This window comes from Urocampus carinirostris, chromosome 19 (genome assembly GCF_059441175.1).
Source record: "Urocampus carinirostris isolate Australia breed hairy pipefish chromosome 19, RoL_Ucar_1.0, whole genome shotgun sequence".
NCBI classification, from domain to species: domain Eukaryota; kingdom Metazoa; phylum Chordata; class Actinopteri; order Syngnathiformes; family Syngnathidae; genus Urocampus; species Urocampus carinirostris.
The window spans coordinates 27,064,542-27,088,576 of record NC_142367.1 but is presented as its reverse complement, the minus strand read 5'-3'; the positions used below and the strand labels follow the sequence as shown (position 1 = coordinate 27,088,576).

At 39.5% G+C, this 24,035-nt stretch overlaps 2 protein-coding genes across 4 annotated transcripts in view; both read right to left on the bottom strand.

Moving 5' to 3' along the window:
* Positions 1-3,375: 3,375 nt before the first annotated feature.
* LOC148347879 (7-methylguanosine phosphate-specific 5'-nucleotidase-like) lies at positions 3,376-11,905 on the bottom strand. The gene is made up of 11 exons (XM_088324379.1): positions 11,741-11,905; positions 11,577-11,651; positions 10,276-10,377; positions 10,128-10,197; positions 9,900-9,946; positions 8,534-8,619; positions 8,362-8,460; positions 8,124-8,286; positions 5,607-5,807; positions 3,978-4,109; positions 3,376-3,660 (listed from the first exon to the last, which is right to left on the bottom strand). Exons 1-10 carry the CDS (start codon positions 11,798-11,800, stop codon positions 3,987-3,989), a joined length of 1,026 nt encoding a protein of 341 aa, XP_088180505.1. The 5' UTR covers positions 11,801-11,905; the 3' UTR covers positions 3,376-3,660; positions 3,978-3,986.
* A 188-nt stretch (positions 11,906-12,093) lies between these two features.
* The window catches only part of LOC148347878 (ATP-citrate synthase), a 30,736-nt gene continuing 18,794 nt past the window's right edge, over positions 12,094-24,035 (bottom strand). For 2 of the 3 annotated variants that reach the window (XM_088324376.1, XM_088324377.1), the window contains exons 14-29: positions 23,157-23,186; positions 20,567-20,708; positions 20,333-20,501; positions 20,170-20,274; positions 19,905-20,101; positions 18,768-18,849; positions 18,547-18,657; positions 18,284-18,411; positions 18,112-18,205; positions 17,884-18,038; positions 16,592-16,742; positions 16,371-16,514; positions 16,168-16,281; positions 15,188-15,270; positions 15,042-15,118; positions 12,094-12,955 (exon numbers count right to left, since the gene is read on the bottom strand). In XM_088324376.1, the coding sequence (XP_088180502.1) occupies positions 12,861-12,955; positions 15,042-15,118; positions 15,188-15,270; positions 16,168-16,281; positions 16,371-16,514; positions 16,592-16,742; positions 17,884-18,038; positions 18,112-18,205; positions 18,284-18,411; positions 18,547-18,657; positions 18,768-18,849; positions 19,905-20,101; positions 20,170-20,274; positions 20,333-20,501; positions 20,567-20,708; positions 23,157-23,186 (1,877 nt within the window). In that variant the 3' untranslated portion in view covers positions 12,094-12,860. The remainder of the gene's footprint in view (positions 12,956-15,041; positions 15,119-15,187; positions 15,271-16,167; positions 16,282-16,370; positions 16,515-16,591; positions 16,743-17,883; positions 18,039-18,111; positions 18,206-18,283; positions 18,412-18,546; positions 18,658-18,767; positions 18,850-19,904; positions 20,102-20,169; positions 20,275-20,332; positions 20,502-20,566; positions 20,709-23,156; positions 23,187-24,035) is intronic. The other variant, XM_088324378.1, reaches the window with a different exon arrangement.

The window sequence follows — 24,035 nt, the reverse complement described above, 5'->3', positions numbered from 1 at the left end:
TTTCGACATACTAACCCCTTACGTTTTTTTCAATATTTTCGACATACTAACCCCTTACGTTTTTTTCAATATTTTCGACATACTAACACCTTACGTTTTTTTCAATTTTTTCGACATACTAACACCTTACGTTTTTTTCAATATTTTCGACATACTAACCCCTTACGTTTTTTTCAATATTTTCGACATACTAACCCCTTACGTTTTTTTCAATATTTTCGACATACTAACCCCTTACGTTTTTTTCAATATTTTCGACATACTAACCCCTTACGTTTTTTCAATATTTTCGACATACTAACCCCTTACGTTTTTTTCAATATTTTCGACATACTAACCCCTTACGTTTTTTTCAATTTTTTCGACATACTAACCCCTTACGTTTTTTTCAATTTTTTCGACATACTAACCCCTTATGTCTTTTTTTGGACATACTAACCCCTTACGTCTTTTTTTGGACATTTTCGCCATACTAACCCCTTATGTCTTTTTTCCGACATTTTCGACATACTAACCCCTTATGTCTTTTTTTTTGACATTTTCGACATACTAACCCCTTACGTTTTTTTTTTTGACATTTTCGACATACTAACCCCTTACGTTTTTTTCAATATTTTCGACATACTAACCCCTTACGTTTTTTTCAATATTTTCGACATACTAACCCCTTACGTTTTTTTCAATATTTTCGACATACTAACCCCTTACGTTTTTTTCAATTTTTTCGATATACTAACCCCTTACGTCTTTTTTTGGACATACTAACCCCTTACGTCTTTTTTTGGACATTTTCGCCATACTAACCCCTTATGTCTTTTTTCCGACATTTTCGACATACTAACCCCTTATGTCTTTTTTTTTGACATTTTCGACATACTAACCCCTTGCGTCTTTTTTTCGACATACTAACCCCTTACGTTTTTTTCAATATTTTCGACATACTAACCCCTTACGTTTTTTTCAATATTTTCGACATACTAACACCTTACGTTTTTTTCAATTTTTTCGACATACTAACACCTTACGTTTTTTTCAATATTTTCGACATACTAACCCCTTACGTTTTTTTCAATATTTTCGACATACTAACCCCTTACGTTTTTTTCAATATTTTCGACATACTAACCCCTTACGTTTTTTTCAATATTTTCGACATACTAACCCCTTACGTTTTTTCAATATTTTCGACATACTAACCCCTTACGTTTTTTTCAATATTTTCGACATACTAACCCCTTACGTTTTTTTCAATTTTTTCGACATACTAACCCCTTACGTTTTTTTCAATTTTTTCGACATACTAACCCCTTATGTCTTTTTTTGGACATACTAACCCCTTACGTCTTTTTTTGGACATTTTCGCCATACTAACCCCTTATGTCTTTTTTCCGACATTTTCGACATACTAACCCCTTATGTCTTTTTTTTTGACATTTTCGACATACTAACCCCTTACGTTTTTTTTTTTGACATTTTCGACATACTAACCCCTTACGTTTTTTTCAATATTTTCGACATACTAACCCCTTACGTTTTTTTCAATATTTTCGACATACTAACCCCTTACGTTTTTTTCAATATTTTCGACATACTAACCCCTTACGTTTTTTTCAATTTTTTCGATATACTAACCCCTTACGTCTTTTTTTGGACATACTAACCCCTTACGTCTTTTTTTGGACATTTTCGCCATACTAACCCCTTATGTCTTTTTTCCGACATTTTCGACATACTAACCCCTTATGTCTTTTTTTTTGACATTTTCGACATACTAACCCCTTGCGTCTTTTTTTCGACATACTAACCCCTTACGTTTTTTTCAATATTTTCGACATACTAACCCCTTACGTTTTTTTCAATATTTTCGACATACTAACCCCTTACGTTTTTTTCAATTTTTTCGACATACTAACCCCTTACGTTTTTTTCAATATTTTCGACATACTAACCCCTTACGTTTTTTTCAATATTTTCGACATACTAACCCCTTACGTTTTTTTCAATATTTTCGACATACTAACCCCTTACGTTTTTTCAATATTTTCGACATACTAACCCCTTACGTTTTTTTCAATATTTTCGACATACTAACCCCTTACGTTTTTTTCAATATTTTCGACATACTAACCCCTTACGTTTTTTTCAATTTTTTCGACATACTAACCCCTTACGTTTTTTTCAATATTTTCGACATACTAACCCCTTACGTTTTTTTCAATATTTTCGACATACTAACCCCTTACGTTTTTTTCAATATTTTCGACATACTAACCCCTTACGTTTTTTTCAATATTTTCGACATACTAACCCCTTACGTTTTTTTCAATATTTTCGACATACTAACCCCTTACGTTTTTTTCAATATTCGACATACTAACCCCTTACGTTTTTTTCAATATTTTCGACATACTAACCCCTTACGTTTTTTTCAATTTTTTCGACATACTAACCCCTTACGTTTTTTTCAATATTTTCGACATACTAACCCCTTACGTTTTTTTCAATTTTTTCGACATACTAACCCCTTACGTTTTTTTCAATTTTTTCGACATACTAACCCCTTACGTTTTCGACACTGAGTCGGGTGATTTTCAATTCCATCCCTTTTGCAGTTACGTTCCAATTTATGAGGTTTGTTTTTGGTCATTAATTTTCCTCTTGCGTTTTTGGCTTTGTAGATGATTTTGTAATTTTTGAGCACATCTGACTTCAGGTAAGTAAGTCAAATAAGTTAGAGTAAGTAAGTCAAATAAGTTAGAGTTTCTTTATTTTAAAAAATAATCCAAATATCTTTTTATATCAGCTTGTGTTTTCTTATCATTTTTTTCAGTGACCAAAGACACTATTATGCTCTTCATTTTTTGGAGTCCTTTTGAGATTTTGGGCTACCCGTAGCAGCAAGATGGTGAACAATGACAACTGCCTTGAGGTGAGAATCATTTTATGCAAAATGAATGCAAGTTGCATTTATTTTGATTATTTTTTAATGTCCGTATGTTTAAGCAACCTTTTATTAATGAAAATATGGCATTCCGTGTAGGTTACCCTAGATGTGAAAATAGTATTGATACAAACTTCAACTATCCTTTAACATGAGCCTCACCCAAAGAGAGCCGTCCTCTTCCTGCTAAAAATACTCGAAACTCAAAACGTTTGCTCGAGGCCGGGTCAATAAATGAGAAGAAAGATAATTTGGTCATTTTAATTCCTTCAGCCAATCAAGACCATAAGTGGAAAGTACAGCGAGCATACACTTCTTTGCTTCAATATTTAAAGGGACAGTGTGTCATATAAAAATACCTCATAAAATGAGTTATATAGAATTATCATTGTTTTTTTGCCCAGGCTTTCATGGAATAAGGGGGAAACAAGAAAAATGGTAACAAAAGGGAAAAACTATAAAAAAAAATGGTAATAAATAAATATTCTACACATTTTAAACTTCCTGTTTCATAAATAATTTGTATTTTCTACCACTAGAAGGTGCCAAATACTACACACACTGTCCCATTTAAGAGAGGAGAAATAGAAAAAGCAAAATCCTTGAAGTACTGCTGCCTTTTTCCCCCCCAGTCTGTTTCAGGTCTTGATGCTGTGGTGGTTCTGCTTCCGTGGTGGGTGGAACAAGACCTCTGGACACTCCATTCTAATAAGGGGAACCTGAAAGTTGACAAAATGAGCAGCATTTGTATATCAAGTGCTTAGTGTGAAGTTATGACAATGGGATGATCATGATTTCAATGTTAGCCCAATTTTTTGAGCAAGAGTGAGAGTGAGACTAACTCATCTTTCCATAACATTGCACGAAACTGAAGATGTCAATATTGGAGGTAAATGCGTGATATTACATGTTAAAATACATCAATAAACACGTTTAAAAAATATATATATATCAATATTTTGTAAGGTAAAATACAAGAGATTGTCAGGGCGTGGAGTGCCAAAGAGACGGCAAAAACCAGATCGAGTGCGGTCACCTGTCGGTCTCAAGAAGGCTCCCTCCGTGACGTCACAAAGCCCAGGATGGCGTTGGGGACGTCCATGGTATCGTCCGGCGCCACCAACACCACGTCGAAAGCCTTGACGTAGGATTCTTTCCTCGCCTTCACCTGAAGAAAACATTCAACGGTCGTAAAGAGCTACTTGTTCTTGCACGTTAACGTAAAGGGCAGCCACTTTCATAGGACTTGCTAAACGAGTAAAAAAGAAAGGAGGTCGTTATCTAGAAAGAACAGGAAAATGGAAAAAGCTGGCAGGATAGGTCACTCCGTTTGGAACAGTGCTATTTGAATCAGGGCGGAGATTTGGCTCCATTCAAGGACAACTGATGCTAGCATTTTCTGACACTCAAAAGTTTTTCGGATCTAGTAATGTGTCATATGTATCGTTGTTATTCGGAGTCGGTAATGACATCGAGGATCTGGGGGATTTTGTGAAGGTGCGACGTTACTGTTCACGGGGGTCCTGGTCCCCATTCACCACGATAAACCACTCCATTTTTCACGTCACAACTGTTATTTAAGGTCAACAAAAACCTAGTGCCAGAAAACATCCCAAAAATGATTCATTAGGAAAGAGAGAAATTATAACTTAATAATTCAAAATCCCAAAGGTGAGAACCACCAGGAAAAGTATGTGTGTGTGTGTGTGTGTGCGGAGTCAAACTTTGGAATCATTTACAAATTGAAATACAGGGAAACATTATTGGCGGAATACAGGGATGAAGAAAAGTGAGATTGGAAATACTGCGTTTAAAACTATGGTTAACTTGTTGTCATTGCTATTATATCATAACTGTTATTATAAATATTATGTCTTGTTATTATCATCGGGGATGGGTATTACGAAGATGAGTGACTATTGTCATTATTATAATGGATATCTGACCTATATTATAAGTATATCCATGCAATTTTGTTGAATTAGACACAAGAGGAAAGGAGGATTTGTAAATAGGGATGATAAAGGAGTAGGGAAAATAAGCATCTGCTTCCGACTACCCCTTTTCCAACATGTTATTTTGTCGTCGATTCATTGTTTTTGTCCCGTTTTTCTTTTAATGTTCGAAATAAAGTTTTCATTCATCTTTGTGCGTTATAATCACGTTGTAAATATTTTGTGCCTATTTACCCTGGAGGGCCACCGTTGTGGTTTATTGGAGTCGCGCTTGTCATAAGAAGAACACGTTAGTTTCAAACAAGAAATTCCGGGCTCGTTTCTCCCGAGTGTCAATGTTATCGATCGCCAAGTAAAAACATTCTTCTTGGCGTGGAACATGCGGTCAAGCCAGAAATTTGGATGTCAGGCTGAGCCTAACGAGTTTTTGGGAAATTGTGTAACTCCGGAATGTCGAAAGAAGACGAAAATATTCCGGGAAGAAACATTGTGTCCGGTAGCGTGCATTTTAAGATAAACGCGAGGGGGACGCGCTAAGTAACATGAAATGTTGTCTGAGGATATAAAAAGCCGATTGTCTCTTAGACGAACGAGAACTCTGCCGAAGATGAATAAACGTCTCTCGAGATCTACCCGCATCTTGTTTTGGGGCGAGGCAATAAGGTCTGCTCGGAAAGCACGTGTAATGTCGTGAGGATTCCGTTCCCTACCTGGTCGTTGAGGAAGCCGACGGTGAGGAGCGGGCGGGGCCGGGGTACGCCGGCCGCCATGTCCAGGTCGCCCAAATTGTCTCCCAGCAGCAGCACACTGCGTCGGGCCGGCGCTCCGGGGACGCCGAGGGCGAGCGACGCCGCGCGCTCCCGTTTGTTGTACGTGTGAATCAGGTCGCCCTTGAAAGCCCGCAGGACTCCCTGGGGGAAGTCACAGAGACCAGATTCGGACGATCGGCCGGTTCAAAGACCATTCATTCATTTGAATTGAAGAAAGAAAATGTTCATTTCAACATAAATGAACACAAACCAAAATTGAACAAATGAAACAGCCAGTTTTTGCTCCAAATTAAGATTCATGCTTTTGTCATAAAAAAGAAGACAGTACTACATGTCAAGGTAGAGGAACACCATGCTTATTTTACAGCGAAGACAAAGCCTCGGGACAATACGATAGCACTCGGCGCTACTTTTCGGCACGCGTGACCGATTGAAGGTTTTTTTTAGCAAATTTTCTTTATAAAATAGTTGTTTCCAAACTAGAAAACTGCGTTGGATTTTGGCATTCCCCACAATGAAAATAATTGACGGTCTGAACTTCAATCATTCTAATGAGAATGTACTAATAAAGCTCAGAAAAAAATACCAACAATGTTAAGGACAAAATATGAAGAATGGTAAGAGAAGAGATAGAAATGACAGAAGCAAGGAAGCCCCTTGCAATGTATACTGTGCAGATTAGCTTTGTAGCTAGCTATCAGCCTACATTTTGGGCTATTTAGCAAGCTTGATACCGACCTTTTAGCATGAAATCCAGCTCCTATTTGATCTCTTTCTGATCGTTATCAAGCTAAATGTTGGAGTCCTGACGAGCTAGCTATTTAGTTTTGGTCTGGCTCCCATACCGTTTTTTTTAACCTAAATTTGAACTTGACATTACAATATTATTAGATAGATACTTTATTCATCCCGTAGGGAAATTGAAACTTCCAGCAGTATCCTTGTGCTGAAAATAAATATTATCATTGATATCATCCTATTTGGCTTTTTGATTCCATGTCAACCAAATTGCATATTTTCTTTTTCCATATTTAGCTTAAAATATTCCCACAAAAATATTTTATAAACTGTAAATTTCGTACTATAAGCCGCTACCTTTTTCCCAAATGTTCAGCCCTGCGGCTTATACAGTGAAGCGGCCAATTGATGTCAGCGGCGCTGCGGTATAAAAGGTAAGATTAAGAGCAGTAGAATATGTGCGCCGAGAAAGACCGCATCTTCTTAGTTTACGTTCAAATTGTCCGTACGAGAGAAGTTCTTTCCGATAATGAGGAAGACGCCTTTGATGGTGATCGTTATGTGGAGGAAGTTGAGGACGATCTACCGTTCATTTCACATCTACGGGATGCTTTTTTTTTAACAGGCACGCTTGATGCATTGTGAGCGTGATGCTACTAGCGCGTTGGTACCTTTCACAGGCACGGTTTGGGATGAAAGTTATATTATTATTATTATTATTAAAGCTTTGAAAACACTATCGGCGTACCGTCTTTCTTCGTAAATATGTGTAACCGTGTATAATATGTATTTGCGACTGTATATTTTTGTCATGTATTTATTTTAGAGACTTGTTCTGTTATGTGTTGTACGGGCCACTCAAAAAGAAGGGGCGGAGCAAACGCGGACTGACGGGAAGTGGGGTAAAGCTGAGTTACCGGTGTTTGTTGTCGCAGCGGACAATAGTGGATCTATATTTTTCCCACCCTTAACTTTGGAAATATACATTTTATTTTCCTTGGATTACTTACAACGGGACCCGGACTTTACAAGTCTGCATCATACGTTAATTACTGGTATCATTTTCTATTCATGATGCCGACTGTGGTTTTAGGATTGTGTACTATCTAATTAATTACAATCGCGGAACCTACAGCTTGGTCTGGATCAAACTTGTGATGATGTCACATGTTTTGATGCGGGCGCACGCGCCTTATATAAAGTTGCGGCTTGTGTAAGTACAAAAGTGGCGGGTGCGGCTTATAATCAGGTGCGCTCTATGGTCCGGAATTTACGGTAACTGATGTTATATTCCACTAGTTTTTGTTGTGCTCTGTGCAACCCTTTAACACTTTTTGTGATAAAGGGCTCAAGAAATAAATATAACTTAACATCGAAGGCGCTCATTTTTGCATGGAAGCCGATTTGCATAGAGGAAAACAACAGCACCGTAAGGAGACGCGGCTAGTTTTCAGTAAAATAATTTTAAATTTTTGGCGCAGAAGAAGTAAATGCGAGTGGATAGGCGTGCAATAAGATGCCAGCGTTTGGAGTGAAAACAACACTAGTCCCATGGTACTAATGTCATTTAAGAGGGCAACACACTACATGAGATGCTATCATAGTAACACCATAGTCCTTCTCCTGTCATTTACATTCTTCTAAGGTCACATGAGCTGTTCCGGAGAACGTTTGGCAGCTCCTCTACCCACCCGCACCGTACGCTACGCGAGAACTCACAGCGTGGTCAAAGTCCATGTAGTTGGCGATGACGCGGATGTTGGGATGGAGAAGATCGTGCTGCCGGAGGACTTCCTCCAGCACGTCTCCGACGCCACCCGAGAAGAGGAGAAGAGGGATGTGACAATGGGCCAGATGGTCCAAAAAGGTCTTGCAACCATCCCTCGAGACATGGAGCGATCCATTAAGTCTCACAAATGCGACATCCAAATAATTCTCATGATAATTAGCATTCTACCTAAACATGGAGGTGTCGCGTGTGGCCTCCCGGACAACCGCGGGGAGAAGATCCTTCCTGATCTTTTGCTGCACCAGTAGATTGTGAACCTTGGTCCACCTTCCCCAAAAACAAGCATAAATCGTTGTCAGAATGACTGTCTTTTGTTTCAAAAACGTCATTTATTTCCTACCATTCCACCATGAAGGGCAGCTTTTCTTCAACAGTCAGGCTCGCATCAATCTCAATAGGATAGTAGGTGTTCAACAGCTCCCTCATCTGGAAGCAAATAGAATTGATTTTTTTTCTGCACGGTACCTCAATTTGTCAAGGACCTCAAAGTATTTAAAGCTGGTATCCCTTTTGATTGAAAGGTCAACTATTAAGAGATGGGTTAGAAAATACATCAACTTATAAAACCTAGTTGATAGTGTTCATTTTTCATGGTTCAAAAACATGTTGAAATTTTTAGGAATCCTGAAAGAGTAAGTGCCCCTCTTTTTCATTTTTCATTTCAGAAATGAAGAAAAACCTCCCCCAGAATATTTGAAGGAGAAGCATTTATCATGAAGCATTCAAAAACATTTCATACAATAATATTCATTCAGAAAACAGTTCTTCGTTAGTTACACAGATTTCATCCAAGTTCCTATTTCCTCCCGTATGTTTTTATCCAATCATTTGTGTATTCTTTTTCCCTAAAGCGCTAGTGAGTAATATTTGACCACTAGCTGGCACTGTTGTCAAATGCTAGTCAAGTCCCATTTATTGATGACGCCCTTAATCACAAAAATGCCTCAAAGGACTGCACAGGATTACAATTCCAAAATGACACAATGACCTGATCTTCAACCAGCATGCGGGCAAGGAACAACTCAAAAACCTCAGTGTGAGGAGAAAAGAGAAACCTGGAGAAAGGACCTCACATGTGATAATCTCCCTTCCAGGATTGACCAGGGTGAATTACAATTAGCATTACTGTACACATAATCCTAAACATTAGGTAAGATGTTGAAAATGTCCGGAAATTGCGTGACGTCAACGACGCCCCCGGCGTGCAAACCGGTCCAGAAAGTAATGCGAAGGAAAAGCAGTGCCACTTATGTAAGAGAAAAATACAATTCTCAAGCTATGATTTTGCTTTATATATATCAAAAAATAGTATGATAGTCCATGTATTTCGGCCCATTATTGAAATCAATGTTTTTGTACCAAATATGGCACGCAGTTGCTTCAAACAATGTCAGAGATTGATTTTTTAAAACACAAATACTTGAGACAATGAACGCAATTAACTCCAAACTTCTGCAAAAGGGAATTGAAAGCATAATAGTCATTGAAAACAACATATGCATACTTTAAAATGGTAATATTTGAATTCTTATTAGCAAGGTTACTCGTGAGTCTGGCCTTAAGAAAATTCTCAGATCAAAAAAAAAACAATCCGGTACAGAAAAAGTAGTCGATCACTGGTTTAGTAGACACTTCAAATAAAGAGAGAAGACACCGATGGATTTTGAACTTGAACCGATCTTAAACAAAAAAAGAGAAAAAAGTACCTTTTTTCCGCAGTCCTCGTTCACCAACAGCGCGTTGTCCAAGATGTCTGTCGATGCGGAAAGAGAATGTAAATGCGTATTGCCGAGGACGTAGGTTTGGTCTCGGCATCGGTGGGGACGGGGCATATTTTCAAGCGGGGACTAAACAACGACGGCTCGATATTAGTGAGGCAGAGTCCCCTCGGTCCGTGCCCAAAAAAAAAAAGGATTACAATCTGAATGTATTACTATGAGTTGTTGGAACTCTCTTGCCGTTGTGGGCGAATTTGGTCAGCGTCATATCAAAGTCACAAATCACCTGATCAAAGAAAGAGAAGTGGACTCGATTCAAGAGGACATTTGCGTTGAATATCATCTGCAGGCTCACTCGACTTACGTGCAAAGCGGCAGCCCCGGCCTGTCGCATGGCCTCGAGCTTTTCTTCCACTAGGTGGCGCCGTTTCATCAGCACGGAGCTCCTGCTTAACTCCGACAGGAGCTAAAAGGAGGAAACGAGCAGAGATTTTGCTATTTTCAAAAAGATACAACAAAAAGGTGAGTGTTGTTGGGAATGATTGAATTCAAGTTGTTTTGACCCTGTTCCGATGTTTGTCAAGGGAAAATGCTCAAATTTAATGATTTAAAAAAAAAAATGGTTACGTTTCATGACACTTCTTCCATATTGATCACACGTCAGAATAAGAGATGGGTAGTAACAGATTACATTTACTCCGTTACATTAACCCGAGTTTGGGGACATTTTGTATTTCTAGGAGTATCTTCAAATCACTATCCCGTTTACTTGAGTTGATTTGTGAATAAAAACGTACTCCACTGGATTAGGCTACATTGAATCAGTTACTGAACCCCCCCCCCCCCCTTTTTAAAGGAGCAGCGACACAAGCAGGCAGGTAGCAAACCGTCGTGTGCGAGTGATCTGCCATGAACCCCAAAGGTAAAGAGAAATGAACCTTAAAATGTATTTCAAGAGGTTTTCATTTTATTTTTATAAATGTATGCTGCGTTTTAGGTTACCGTTTTTATTTCCCAAATAACAGGCACATCCCTCTTTCTCACGTCATCTCTTTCTTTTTTCTGTTTCTCTTTTTATTTTTACCATTTGTTTATCTCTTACTCACTTTATCGCTCCTCTCTCTTTAATTCTCTTTTGTTCTATTTCTCTGTATATTTTTCTCTTCTCTCTATCTTACTCTTACTTTTTCTTTATCTTTCTTTAACTCTGTTCTCTTCTTTCACTGTCGTTCTCCTTTTCCTTATCTCTTTCTTTCTGTTATCTCTCGCTTTTGCTTTCTTTCTTGCGGTCTTCTTTTTCCTCTGTATTTTTCTCTTGGATAATTTGAGGAACTGGTTGAATGGTCGTTTAAAAAAATAACAATCAGCAACTGGCTGGCAACCAGTTCAGTGTGCCCCCCTGCCCGAAGATAGCTGGGATGGGCTCCAGCACCCCTGCGACCCTACTGTGGATAAGCATGCGGATAATGGATGGATGGAAGCCGTTGCAAAAGTGACTTAGTGCATGAGTAGTTCGGTCACCAATGACTTTTACTCAAGTAATCATTTGGATGACTTTTTAACTTTACACGAGTCACATTTTTCGAAAGTAACGGTACTTTTAACTTGAGTAACAGCCTCGGGTCAGAAATGAAGCGCCATTTAAATGGATCATTCAATCCTCACCTCCTTTTTCGTAAGCTGAGGCCATTTATCCACTAAAGTTCGCAATGCAACGCGTACCCAAGGGATTTTAGAAACCTGCAAATGAATGTCAAGAAAATTGCATAAGAAGTCGAAATATTCATTTGACAGTGTTTAATACATAAACTATCACAGAAGGTATTTACCTGTTTTAGAAGCAGCGCTGAGCTTTCACTGGGGTATTTATATTGTTTTAGGACAAACATTACGTCGACATTTTATTTATTGCGTAGATATAGACGGTTTTCGATTAAAATGTTTGTAAACATAAATAACTCGATTAAGGTGCAACACTCTTTGAATGTCGACGGGGCTGTGTGAATATAGGTTCCGGATATTTTTAGTTCCGCCATCACGTGGTCTTGAAAGGAAGACCACGATTGGTTGGTGTTTTTGATCCTGAAGGTAAAAATCTCTCCTTCAATTCATTTTCTATTGCTGTAAAAAGTGTGGCAGATGGGTACTACAGCTAACATCTCATTAAGACAGTAGCCCAAAATGAAAAGTAAAATAGGGTCTTTATTAAACTACAATGACAGCATGTTACAAAAAAGAGAAACAAAAAAGTTTGTCACAATTAAATAAAAGCAATATTGGATAGCACAAAGCAACTATGGATTGGGGATATTTAGAACACCTCGATGTTATGGCAAAAACACATGAGCATCGTAGTAGTTTAGGAGCCATTCCCCTACTTTCACCTTCAAAAGATTTTCTTCATTTTACAGTAGTCCACCTCACCTTTACTTGGCTAAGCATTTTTTACTTTTGTTTTCTTAACCTGACCTATCTCAAACTGCAGAAGGAGTTGAACTTGCAAGGCAATTATGTGTTTAACACTGCGATAGTATGTTACCTACAACTGTATGGGAGCACGTGATTCCGATATCACCAAAACGAGCCCGAGTATCGCTAAGAATCGCCCGACTCCGCCTTAAAAGTAGTAAACAAGTAACTGTACCATCTGAGCAACAGACAAAACTATTATAAGAATAAATAAAGTGTCACGATAAATATAAACACGAGTTGGCATTTCTCCCGATTCCATGCGGTCCAAAAACAGAAGCGATCCAAATCGTATTACTTTGGGGTTTCTCTGGCCGTATTTGTCAAAATCTAAAAATATAATCTCCCCGTTCATCGGTTAAAAACTAGGTTGAACGCTTCCATTCCGAACGGTCAATCAGGATGCCCTGCAATACGACTTCTGACTATTCCCTAGGATGCGAGGGAGTGAACGTCGGACGGGTGAGCTGCGCCGGTGCGTCACATGGACATGTGCTCGGGAAGCACATAGGAGATGTCGTCCCAGGGGTGTCGGTACAAGCCTTGCTTCAGCCTCTTCTGGTCCAGGTAGTGGCCTGTCAGAATAGCAACTCCATAAATAAGAATCCTCCAGAATTTACAGTGCCGTGAAAATGTATTTGCGCCCTTCCTGACTTTTTTTCCTTTCATATTTATCACACTACCAAAGGTTTCAGACCATCAAACTTATTTTAGAGACAACCCAAGGATTCTATTTATAAAGGCACAAAAAAGTCAAAACCTATGTCAAGTCAAGTTTTTTGGTATAGCCTAGAATTTCCTACACAGACAAAAATTAAATTGTTATCGAGTTATTTTCAGTTCTGATATGAACTCAAATCCCAAGAAAATGGAACCAATGAACCAGGCCGGCGGAAAGAACACACAATTTATTTATACAGAAAATGAATGAAAGGAAAAATAGGAGAGGGAGGCTGGAGCGCCGGAGATTATGGGAGTTTTGGACCGCTGAAAGTCACTAGCACAAAAAGAAAGTTTCCTGCTATCATGCTCGCTATGTGAAAAAGTAATTGCCCCATAATGGGCCACTTTTGACATAGATAACAGAAACCAAATGTTTACGATAATTGGTAACCCCCTGATCTAAAACCTACATGAGGGCAAATCATACACAGATATTGTCAACATAAAATGTAGGTCATTCATATGCTTTAGAATAGAAGTGTGTTTTAAGATTAGATATAAACGTTTAACCTGAGGTTGCAAATCGAATCTCAAGGGGAAAAACATTCCACAGCGCCGGGGCCCGAATGGAGAACGAGCTTCAACCTGCAGATCTCTTCTTGGCTCTTGGGATCATGAGTATGGTGTCATAATAGTCTGTGGTCTGTGCAGCCCTTTGATACGCTTTGTGATTAAGGGCATCACAAATAAACATGACTTGACTTTCTCAATGATGTGGAGGAATTTTGGCCCACTCTTTTTGCAAAACAGTTTTAAATCTGCCATATTAGGCTTTTTGCTGAACTGCCGGTCTAGGGTCAAAGCATCTCACTCCAGAACCATCATTTGCACGAATCAGAACTTTGTTTACAAAGATACCATATGCACTTTATGACATGTGTCCGCACTGTCCGTTATGTGTCGTAAGATCTACTTGTGGCTCATAGTGTTTTTTTTATTTTCTAGACACTGAGGGCTGAAAGAAATGCAATTTCAATTCTGTTTATGCTGTAGAATTGAAAATAAAGCCGACTTTGATCATTTTATTTTTAAGTTTCGATCACTTTTTCTAATTTCTTCAGGAATTTCCTCAGATTGTGGCATATTAATTGTGTTCTTGAGATTTTGTAGCCTACATCACTTTATCTAACACAGGGTTCGTACACCTTTGTCATGGCCAAACTCAAGCACTTTTTAAGTACGTTCAAAGCCAATTTTCCCACTACCCGGCATCTTTGTCTCCTTACCTGTCCTCTTGGGCACGATGGATACTGGGCCATGACCTTTCACATGACGACACTATACAAACTAATGCCAGCTGCCGTTAAACATAAGGGGAAAATAATGCAACCGGAGCAGGTGTGTGGACGTCATTTTTAATAAGACTTGATTCATATTCTTTCTGTTGATGCATGTTCTATCAAGTCAGACTAATAAAAAACATTTACAAGCACTTCACCCAAAACTCAAGGTACTTTTCAAACCTTGTAACCGCAACATTAAAATTCAAGCTTTTCTAAGTATTTCAAGCACCTGTACGAACCATGCTAGCAGATTAAACTTATTTTTTTTTATTCAACGCAGGTGGTAGCAATCGATTTTGTTATGGCCTGTGCAATTGAACTCTGCTTTCCCAAAACTGAGCTTAGTAACGGTTACTTTTGATTTAACAAGAGGAGCGTTATCACTGCCAAAGGTGGCCCGACTTGCTATAGGTTCAGGGGGCAATTACTTTTTTACATAGGGCCAGATAAGGTTGGATTGTTTTTGTCCCTTAATAAATGGAATCATGATTTGAAAAGTGCCTTCTGTATTTCCTTGAATTGTTTCTGAGTGATAGTAACATTGGCTATAAAATCTGAAACCATTGAGAGTGATCATTATAAAAATAAGGGGACAAATATTTATACACGGCACTGTATAACATCAAGATGCGAAAGTTCAGCTTATAAAACTCACCGATAAAGCCCATACTTCGGCCGAGGACAAAAATGCCATTCAGAGCGCCGATCTCCACAAACTCGTCGGCCTCGTCGCTGGAAGTCACGCGTCGGTCAATACGCGACAGTTTGCAGGCAGCGAGTTCTCGTTTTTAGCGGCCTTACCGTGTGAAACCACCGCACGTCCTGAGCAAGTCAACGAAGGCCACGCCGATAAAACCGTCCACGTTAAGAATGAGATTTGGTTTCTGCAATCACATTCAAATACTGTCAAGTAACTGGAGGGCGGGCTCATATCGCACGTTAGGCTTTCGTCACAGCCGTAGAAATGGAATGTCGTCGTAAACCGAGGACAAATGGTTACTAGCGTAAGCAGTCTCCGAACTCGGGCCCAGCCACTATTTTTTAGCAGCTCACACAATACATTAAAGTACAGACGTTTTTAAAGATCAACGTTACTTACACAGTATTACTAATTATAAAACCTTTAAAAGAAAATGATGTAGTTCAACTTGTAAACAGTTACATGAATGAATCCCAAGTAAATGGTACTAAAAAAATAGTCCTTTCGAAGGATTGCTTTTCTAAAAGTGGTGAATATACACAAACGGGTATTCGTATCTTATTTTTTTGACTTGCGTTGCCATTTAATATTGCCGTACTATTTTCGTGGCACTACCGAATTCAACCTTCACAAAATAGAGAAAATTATAAACTCATTTTATAGAAGGCCCAGGCCTCTGGCTAAGAAAAACAAAAGACATGTTTTGGAAAAATATAAGAGCGGGTCTGGCACCAATCCGTTTTTTAAAACATGAGAATACTTCATAAAATACAATCTGGATTTACCGGTAGCTGTTTTCACTGATAAGATATTACTATCTAATATTTTTTTTAAAAAGGTCTTGTTCATATTCTTTTTTGATCAAAGAAAGTTAGTTTATACATATATCCTACATATGGATATACTTTTTGGTCAATTTCATTTAAATAAGACAATTTACACAAGCTTTATCTAATTGGAAATAATTGTTAGTTTAGTAACCCTTTGACCTTTTCTAGGCACTTCAAAATCTAAAGAAAAACAGGACCTACCAACCAAACAAAACTAGCTATATCTATCCCCCCCTTCCTTATTCCCGCACCTTTGAGGTTGTAATCTTCTCAACATCTAAGGCATAGTCGAGCAGATGAGTGGAAGAGAAATGCTGCTTGACAAAATCCTTCAGGATTTGCACCCGCATGTCCGGATTGTTGATCTGAAACAGGAAGCAGACTTTACTCAAAGCGATCGTTTGATTGACGATGAAGTTTGGAGGTGAAAAGATGTCAAACAGATTGCACTTACCGATTTGACACGGTGTCCGATGCCCATGATGAGCTTGCCATCTTTTTTCATCTTGTTGACAAACTCCATTGGCAGCATCCCACTGTCGAAAGCTTTGCTGAACTGCTTGGCCGCAGCGTCGAGGGCGCCGCCAAAACGGTCCCCCTTAAAACAAACGTACCAACTTGAAAACGCCGTTTGTCAAGAAGAAAAGCAAACCAAAGTGTGTGATGGGTACTGACGATGGTAAGCAGGCCGGACGTGAGACTGGAGATGAGATCTTTGCCTGCCCGTGCGCACACGATGGTGTTATGAGCGCCCGAAACGGCGGGCCCGTGGTCGGCGGTCACCATTAGACACATTTCGATGAAGTGGCAGGCGTAGCGGGGCAACCTGGAAGCAGAAATCATTGGCATACTTTCTAGACCACATTTGTTTAACGCATCTTCCAGATAATGATTCGCTTAAGAGTATACGCGCATGTCATCTTGAAAGGCAATTCAAAATCAAAGAACAACAAGGTGAATCAGTTTGTACAGTATACGAACGTTACATGATTGAGATGCCGGTTAGTTTCAGTAACGACGTGAAATATCAAGAGTTATTCAGATAACTCTAGCGTACAGGACAGCCATCGTTTTCACTCCAAATTCACTAAAGCCAATGAAATCTTCAGCCTCTATGTCACCGTCACAGAAAACAATCAGACTGCTTTAAATCAAGTCAAGTCATGTTTATTTATATAGCTCTTTCTCACAAGGAGTCTCAAAGGGCTGCTCAGACCAGATTATGGCAAACCACAGACTATTATTACACCATCCCCTGATCTAAAACCTAGACGAGGGCAAGGAAAAACTCGGAACCTCAAAATCAGGTAAATGAAAAAACATTGAGAACCTTGATAATTAAGTATTATTTCCCGTTTCAAGATGTTTTTCTTTAATAAAATAAGAAAAAAAATGTAAAAAAAAAAAAAAAAAAAGCTAAATTGTCTTATCTACCAGGCAGCAAATCGTCTTGCTAATTAAGAATATCCAAAGTTGGTCTTCTACCTTGTGCTTTGTAGCACTCCTCGCATCAAGGCTGCTTGACTGTCAGGAAATTTATGAATGATTAGCTACAGCCAAAACTAAAATCATAAATTGACTGGACATATTGCAAAACATTTGCATCTGCAAAGAAAACTCTAAAAGTGTCTACTTTTCCAGACTTTCCTCTCGTTATTTGTTTTGGAACAAGTAATGGATCTTGGTCCCCATTAGCTGTTTTGCCTTGTGCCTTTCATTTTATGTTTATACAGAGTAGATATCTATGGGTCAAAATCGATCCGAACACTGTAAATCAGGCATGCCAAACATGATTTAGCCTTCTGCTTCTTTTTCGGTAAGGTTTAAAATATCAACATCATTTCACAGATGAGTCTCATCAGAGACTAAGTCGCACACCCGGCCAAACTATAAAACAAAACTGCTACATATAGTCCGGAAAATACGGTACATTTTAAAAAGGGTTTTTCTTCCCCCGGTGGCCAAACCTGCGTTGGAACCAAAGAAGTCCCAGCACTCCGCCTAAGCCCATCTCCTCTTTGAAGACCTCTGTAATTGGCATGCCAGCGTAGATGAGCTCCTGGCCTCGCTCGTCACAGATGCTGGTCATGAAAGAAGCGGGCTTCCGGATCAGGCCCAATTCCTGACGTAACGATATTAATGAGACACTTCAGTTTCTCCAACTTGGTTACAAGAAGAGTCTCAAGAGTCCTCACCCTTGCCCAAGAGTAATCCATCGGTACTGTCGGGGGTGGAACCTCTTGCGCCGGAACAATGGTGCCACTGGACACCAGCTCTTCATAAACTGTCCTGTTTACAGTAGCAGTAATAAAGGACATTGTATAAGACATTTAAGTGAGTTACAAGATTTCAAGACCTTTTTCTTACCCGATGACATCGTCGAGCTCGTCAAAGCTTTTGGGTACGTATGCTCCGGCGTCCCGGAGAGCCTGGTTCTTGGCGACCGCCGTTTCTGACGCTTGGTTAGCGCATGCTCCAGCATGGCCGAACTGGACCTAGAGAGAAGTGGATCCATTTGTTTCATGTCAGACAACTGCAGCCGTTAGAATTGAGCAGTCAACCTATGGCCCAATCATGCTGAAAGCCAGCCTAAATGAAACTAGTCTGTGGTTTCTCCTGCTGTACCATACCTCAGATGCAAACAGGGTAGCACAGGTTCCGATACACCAGCACACGACCGGTTTGGTGATCCTCCCTTCTTTGATACCTTGACAGATGTTGTACTCTTCTGTGCCACCAATCTAAATGATGACGGGAAATAGTTTACGCATTATTCATACAAAGCAATCCCTCAAAATGTTGATGGAATGAAACAAAAGACATAAAAACTCATTGAAAAATGTCCTCCCACCTCTCCCAGCACCACAATCATTTTAATGCCTGGAGTGTCCTGGTAGCGAAGGACATGGTCCATAAACGTGGAGCCAGGGTATCTAGAAGACATTGAGTAAAGCAAGGATCAGGAACCTTTTGACATAGAGTCATGAATTCAAAATATTTAGTTGTTTTCCAGTGAGAGCCACACCATCTCGTTTGAGACAAAATCAAACAAGGGTGCTAAACTTCACTTTTATTGTTAAATATGCCATATGCACAACATACAGCACAAATAAATGACTTCCTCTTACCCGCATTCAAACATGCAATAAATAAGGCACGATACAAATAACAGCAATTTTCTTTTGTCTTTTTGTGGTTAAAGACATGGAGAGAAAATAAAGTATGCATTTAAAAATGTAATAGTATGCATACAACAATAAACCTCATTTCCAGACAAAATGTCCTAATTTTCAGTGCATTTTATTTTACTGTGTGATGTTTCATCTCATAAAATAATATCAGACCCCGTGTCACAAAAAAAAAAAAAAAAATGTCTCCCTAACACAACAACAGTTGTTCATTCATTTTGACCGTCATTTTTGTGATGAATAATAGTTTCAAAACAAGTTATTTTGTAAACAAATATCACAAAACACTGCAAACAAACAGAAAAATGCATATACCTTCAGCTATGTGACATGGTAAAAGAGATGTCACACTTGCATGAGTGTCCTATTGACATTTCTTCTTACAAGCTTTAAAAGTAGAAACGCATTACAGCGCTCCTGCTGCTAGTGATAGAAACACGGTATTGCACTCCTGTCCTCAAGTCATTTGTATAGCGCTAAATCACAAGAGGTCTCAAAGGGCTGTACAAACTACATTACACCATACCCTGATCTAAAACCGACATGAGGGCAAGGACAACTCGACCTCAGCATGAGAAGACAATTTGGATCTTTTCCAATTCAGGTGAATTTGATCTCTGAGCCAGATGTACTCATAGGAAGAGACACACCTGGTGCAAAGCATAGGTGTCCAAATGTAGACAGTAGAAAGTAAGTTATTAATAAAAAAGATCTTCGTGCGTTTTCAAATAATTATAAATAAAAGACACCTTGAATAACGAACGTCTAAACGTCCATTATGTAAAACAAATGCGGCAGACCTGTCTCCTCCGATGGCCACTCCCTCGTAGACGCCGTCGGTTGTGCGCGAGATGATGTTGTTGAGTTCGTTGGACATGCCCCCAGACCGCGACACGTATGCCACGCTGCCGGGCCGATAAAGCTTGGACGCCAGGATGTTGTCCAGCATGCCGCCGGTGTTGCCGATTTTGAAGCAGCCGGGCTTTATCCCGCCCACCTGAAACGTAAAGCTCATGACTTCTCCACCCCTGGCTGGGTTACTCATTGATAGGTGAAATCGATTACCGTCGCTGGTCCGATGATGGTGACTCCTTTCTCGTCGGCCGTCTTGATCAGCTTCCTCGTCAGGGCTTCGGGAATGCCCTCCGCGATGATGGCGATGGTGTGAATCTAAAAACATCAAACGGTAAGCAGACTGCCGCCTTTCGCTCGACTACCGTGGCTTCACCTGTGGGTGCTGCATGGCCTCCACCGTGCTGTCAAAGGCTGAGCGCAGGGATGCAAAGCTGATGAGCACATCCACTTCTGGGTGCTTCTTCATAGCATCAGCCATGTTCTTGTAAACTGGCACCAATATCTCCTTGTGACCCCAGTAGAACTTCTGTTTGTGGTCGCCCCTGTCCAGTCAATCGCCCAATGTTAATCCGAGAGCGGATGTCACAAAGTATATCTGAGAACGCACGTGAAGGGGTAAACCATCGCAGCCACGGAAGGTTCGTCGCGGGAGCACACGTAATCGAAGTCCAACATCCCTTGCACGGCTCGTGTCTGCATGCCCCAAACCACCGTCTTGGTGTGCTTGCTGAAGAGTGTGGTCGCTTTGGCTTCAAAACACAGAAAACGCTTGATTCGTGACCGGCTTTGAAAGTCGGTAATAGTAAAGATCAAAGAAGTATCGTTAGGTGCCACAACAGAGAACAGAGGAAAGTCACTCGGTTATGAGACACGAAGCAAAAAAAAAAAAATACAAATAAATCGATTCGTGTACATCGTCATTTTATTTTTGGCATTTTATAAAATTGATTTTTCTCCCCGGAATCGATTTTTGTGAAGTCAAATCCGGTACGTAAAAGCGAGGAAGCAAGCAACGAGAACTAAGGCCTGCGCCTATAGATTTTAAATCCAAAGTTTGGACCCATTTTGGTTTTTATTCAGTTCCCGGGAAGACTCGACAAGAACAAAACAGTCTGCAAAACTTGAACTTCAAGCACTTTCATTTCAAAGCTGCTTTCTCTTCGAGGCAGTTTTTGCACAAATGTATAAAAGCGGACAGCAATGTTCACCTGCATCACAGGAATTTGAAAAAATAAAATATGTTGAATATTATATGTAAATATGTTGACTGTGTCAACCCTCATGGAAATCAGTCACTATTGGCTAAAGTTACTCATTCGGAGGTAAAGGAGGAGGGTCCTTTTTAGCATTTACAGGCTCGCATAGGCTGGAGCGGGGCAAAACAAAGCCTGCAATTGACCGAAAAAGATGTGAATCACGTGTATGGTTGCTCTACGGCCTGGAAAAAGCTTTTTTCACTAGAGTAGTCTATTTGCAATAAGGAATTATGGGGCTAAACAGCCAGCTAGCAACAAGCAATGTCCATCGATGCAGATGCTTCTAGGCAGATTTTTTATTTGTCGGCATTATTGCGTGTTTTTTAGCGTGTCAATATTTGACACGGTTGGATTTACTACATTCACGGATGCAAGAGGATGATTGCGTATTATTATTGAACGTGATGGCTGCAAGATGACTTTGGTGAGCTACCCCAGCTTTATACTTTCCCAGTATCTTGTTTCAGACTGATCTTGATGTTTCTGTGTTGAGTCTATTTTTAGATTCAATTCAAAGTGTTTGTCATAAGCACAATAAAATTCTTACTTTGCTGTCCACACGGCTGCCAGCGAAAAAAATAGAAATTAAGAAATGGTTGGCATTTCTTGAATCCCAAGAGTTTAACCTTCTTAATGATATGTGGAATGACACATTTGAGGGATCGGTGACATCGTACAGACACCGTTTCCGTTCGTGTCTGAGACACGTATTTGTTTCTTTGCGAGCCGTCGGAATGTTAAGGGGTTAATAAGTTTGACTGAATGATCTGACTATTTCGTTGACGTTCCCACTGTAGCGCCTTATGTATGGAAAGTATAAGACAAAAAACTATATTGGGGGTGCGCCTTATAACCCAGTGCGCCTTGTAGTCAAGAAAATACAGCACATGTTATGTTCTCATTTGTCTTTGTTGAAATGTCAGCTTCCAGAATGACTGACATAGACAAATATGCATCGTTTGAACATAATTTATGGTTTATTGTCTCCAAAATGTAAAATTGAAGTCAAAATTGAATGTCGGTCAGCAATTATATCGAATTGCAATACTTGTTGAATCTCATTTATCGAGAGTTGCGATATCATAAGTATCGGCACCTTAGTATCGTGAGACAATCGAATCGTGACCAAAGCGCATCGTCCCACCCCTAATAAATATATTGCTGTGAAACACTTTTCATCGACGTAAAACAGACAAGAGGTGTAGTAAAACAGTGGCATCCGGGTCATATGCATTAATAACCAAAAATTGCTTGTGAAAAATCAAATCTGCTTCATTTTGAGTGACAAGTGCTGCTAACAAATCCCATCAGGAAGATCTTTGTGCATCAAATGAAACGTTTTTTACTTGTATACTACTGCTGAAAGTTGTTATTGTACGTAAATAACCAGCAAATGAGTTTGGCAGATATTTTAAGGGCATTCGGGCCCTCGACCACTTGAATCAAACATTCTTAACATGGATCGTTGCATGCATTTTGACAGGAGACATGAATGCAAGAACCACAATTTGACAGACGCTTCAGGGTTAACAGGGAGCATTTTGAAAAGTGCAAAAAAAAAAGGGATTATTAAGTATTTCAAGAGGAAAAATGGCATTGGTATGTAGCAACATGCACATTTCTACTCATTAATCATTTTTACTACAATATGCTTAATTTATCAACATTCATGTTTGAATCATAGCAATAATCCTTCATTCTGGACAGCTTTTTATTAAGGATGTAGCAGAGTAAGCTCATTTGGTTTAAAATCATACTTTTGCCAATATATCCTGCTAAGGCCCAAACAAAACACTCCAAATTCATTAGAACAAAGTTAGTTTCTCATAAGAGAAAAAAAACAGAATATCACAGTAAACTAAAATGGTTGCAAAAATAAAAGATCAGGCACACAGGAGGAAGTGGGAAGAACATGAACAGGACCGTCACACCCTTTCATACCTACGCCACAGCTCGGCGAGGTCTGCGCTTCTGCCAGCCCACATCGCCCAAAAAAAGGAACAACAAATGAGAAAATCTTGCTTAAATACTTTCTCAACATTTAAAAATGAGCGAGACTGGGTGAGCAAGCAAAGCTTGGCGTGACTGTGTGACATTTTACATCCTCATTTTCAGAAAAAGCAGTTCTAAGGGTGTCAGAGACAACTAGTAGAACCTTTATAACAGGGGTCTCAAACAGGATCGTGGTTTGAGCCCCCCGCCTTAATATGAAAGTTAAAGGGACGGTGTGTTATTTTCCCATTTGCCATTGCAGCATTCTGTCGTGCCACCGAGAACGAGTGCTAAAAGCCAAACCGAAGGCAATATACGGAGACTTAAAGTGATTAAAACACACCTTATTACTTTTGATAAGAGAAAAAAACAGGAAAGAGGAAAATTGCAGTTCCCCCCCTATTTTTCTCTTTCATTTATGAATTTCTCTTTTTTTTTGCTTTCTTTTCCCCTACTTCTTTTTATTCTGATTTTCCTTTTTTCTTATTTTGTTATTCCTTTAAAAAAATCTTTTCCCCTTCTTTTTGTCTTTCTTTGAGAAAGGCTAGGTAGAAATGGGGAAAAAGGGGTGCTTTTTGCTTAAATTCAGTCTTTCTTGGACTCATTTTCAGTTGCAAAACACATGACAGCGACATGTAGTGGAAAAATGTTAAACACTGTCCCTTCATGAACAGCAGAATGTTTTTAGTCAATCCTGTTTTTTGGGAAAATCACATTTGGCCCAACCTCTTTCGGGCCCTAGTTTCAGCGGCGCCTAACTCAATTGATTTTGAGCTCTCCGCTTTAAAACAATGACGCGAGAAATGCAAAGGATGCATGGTGAGCTAT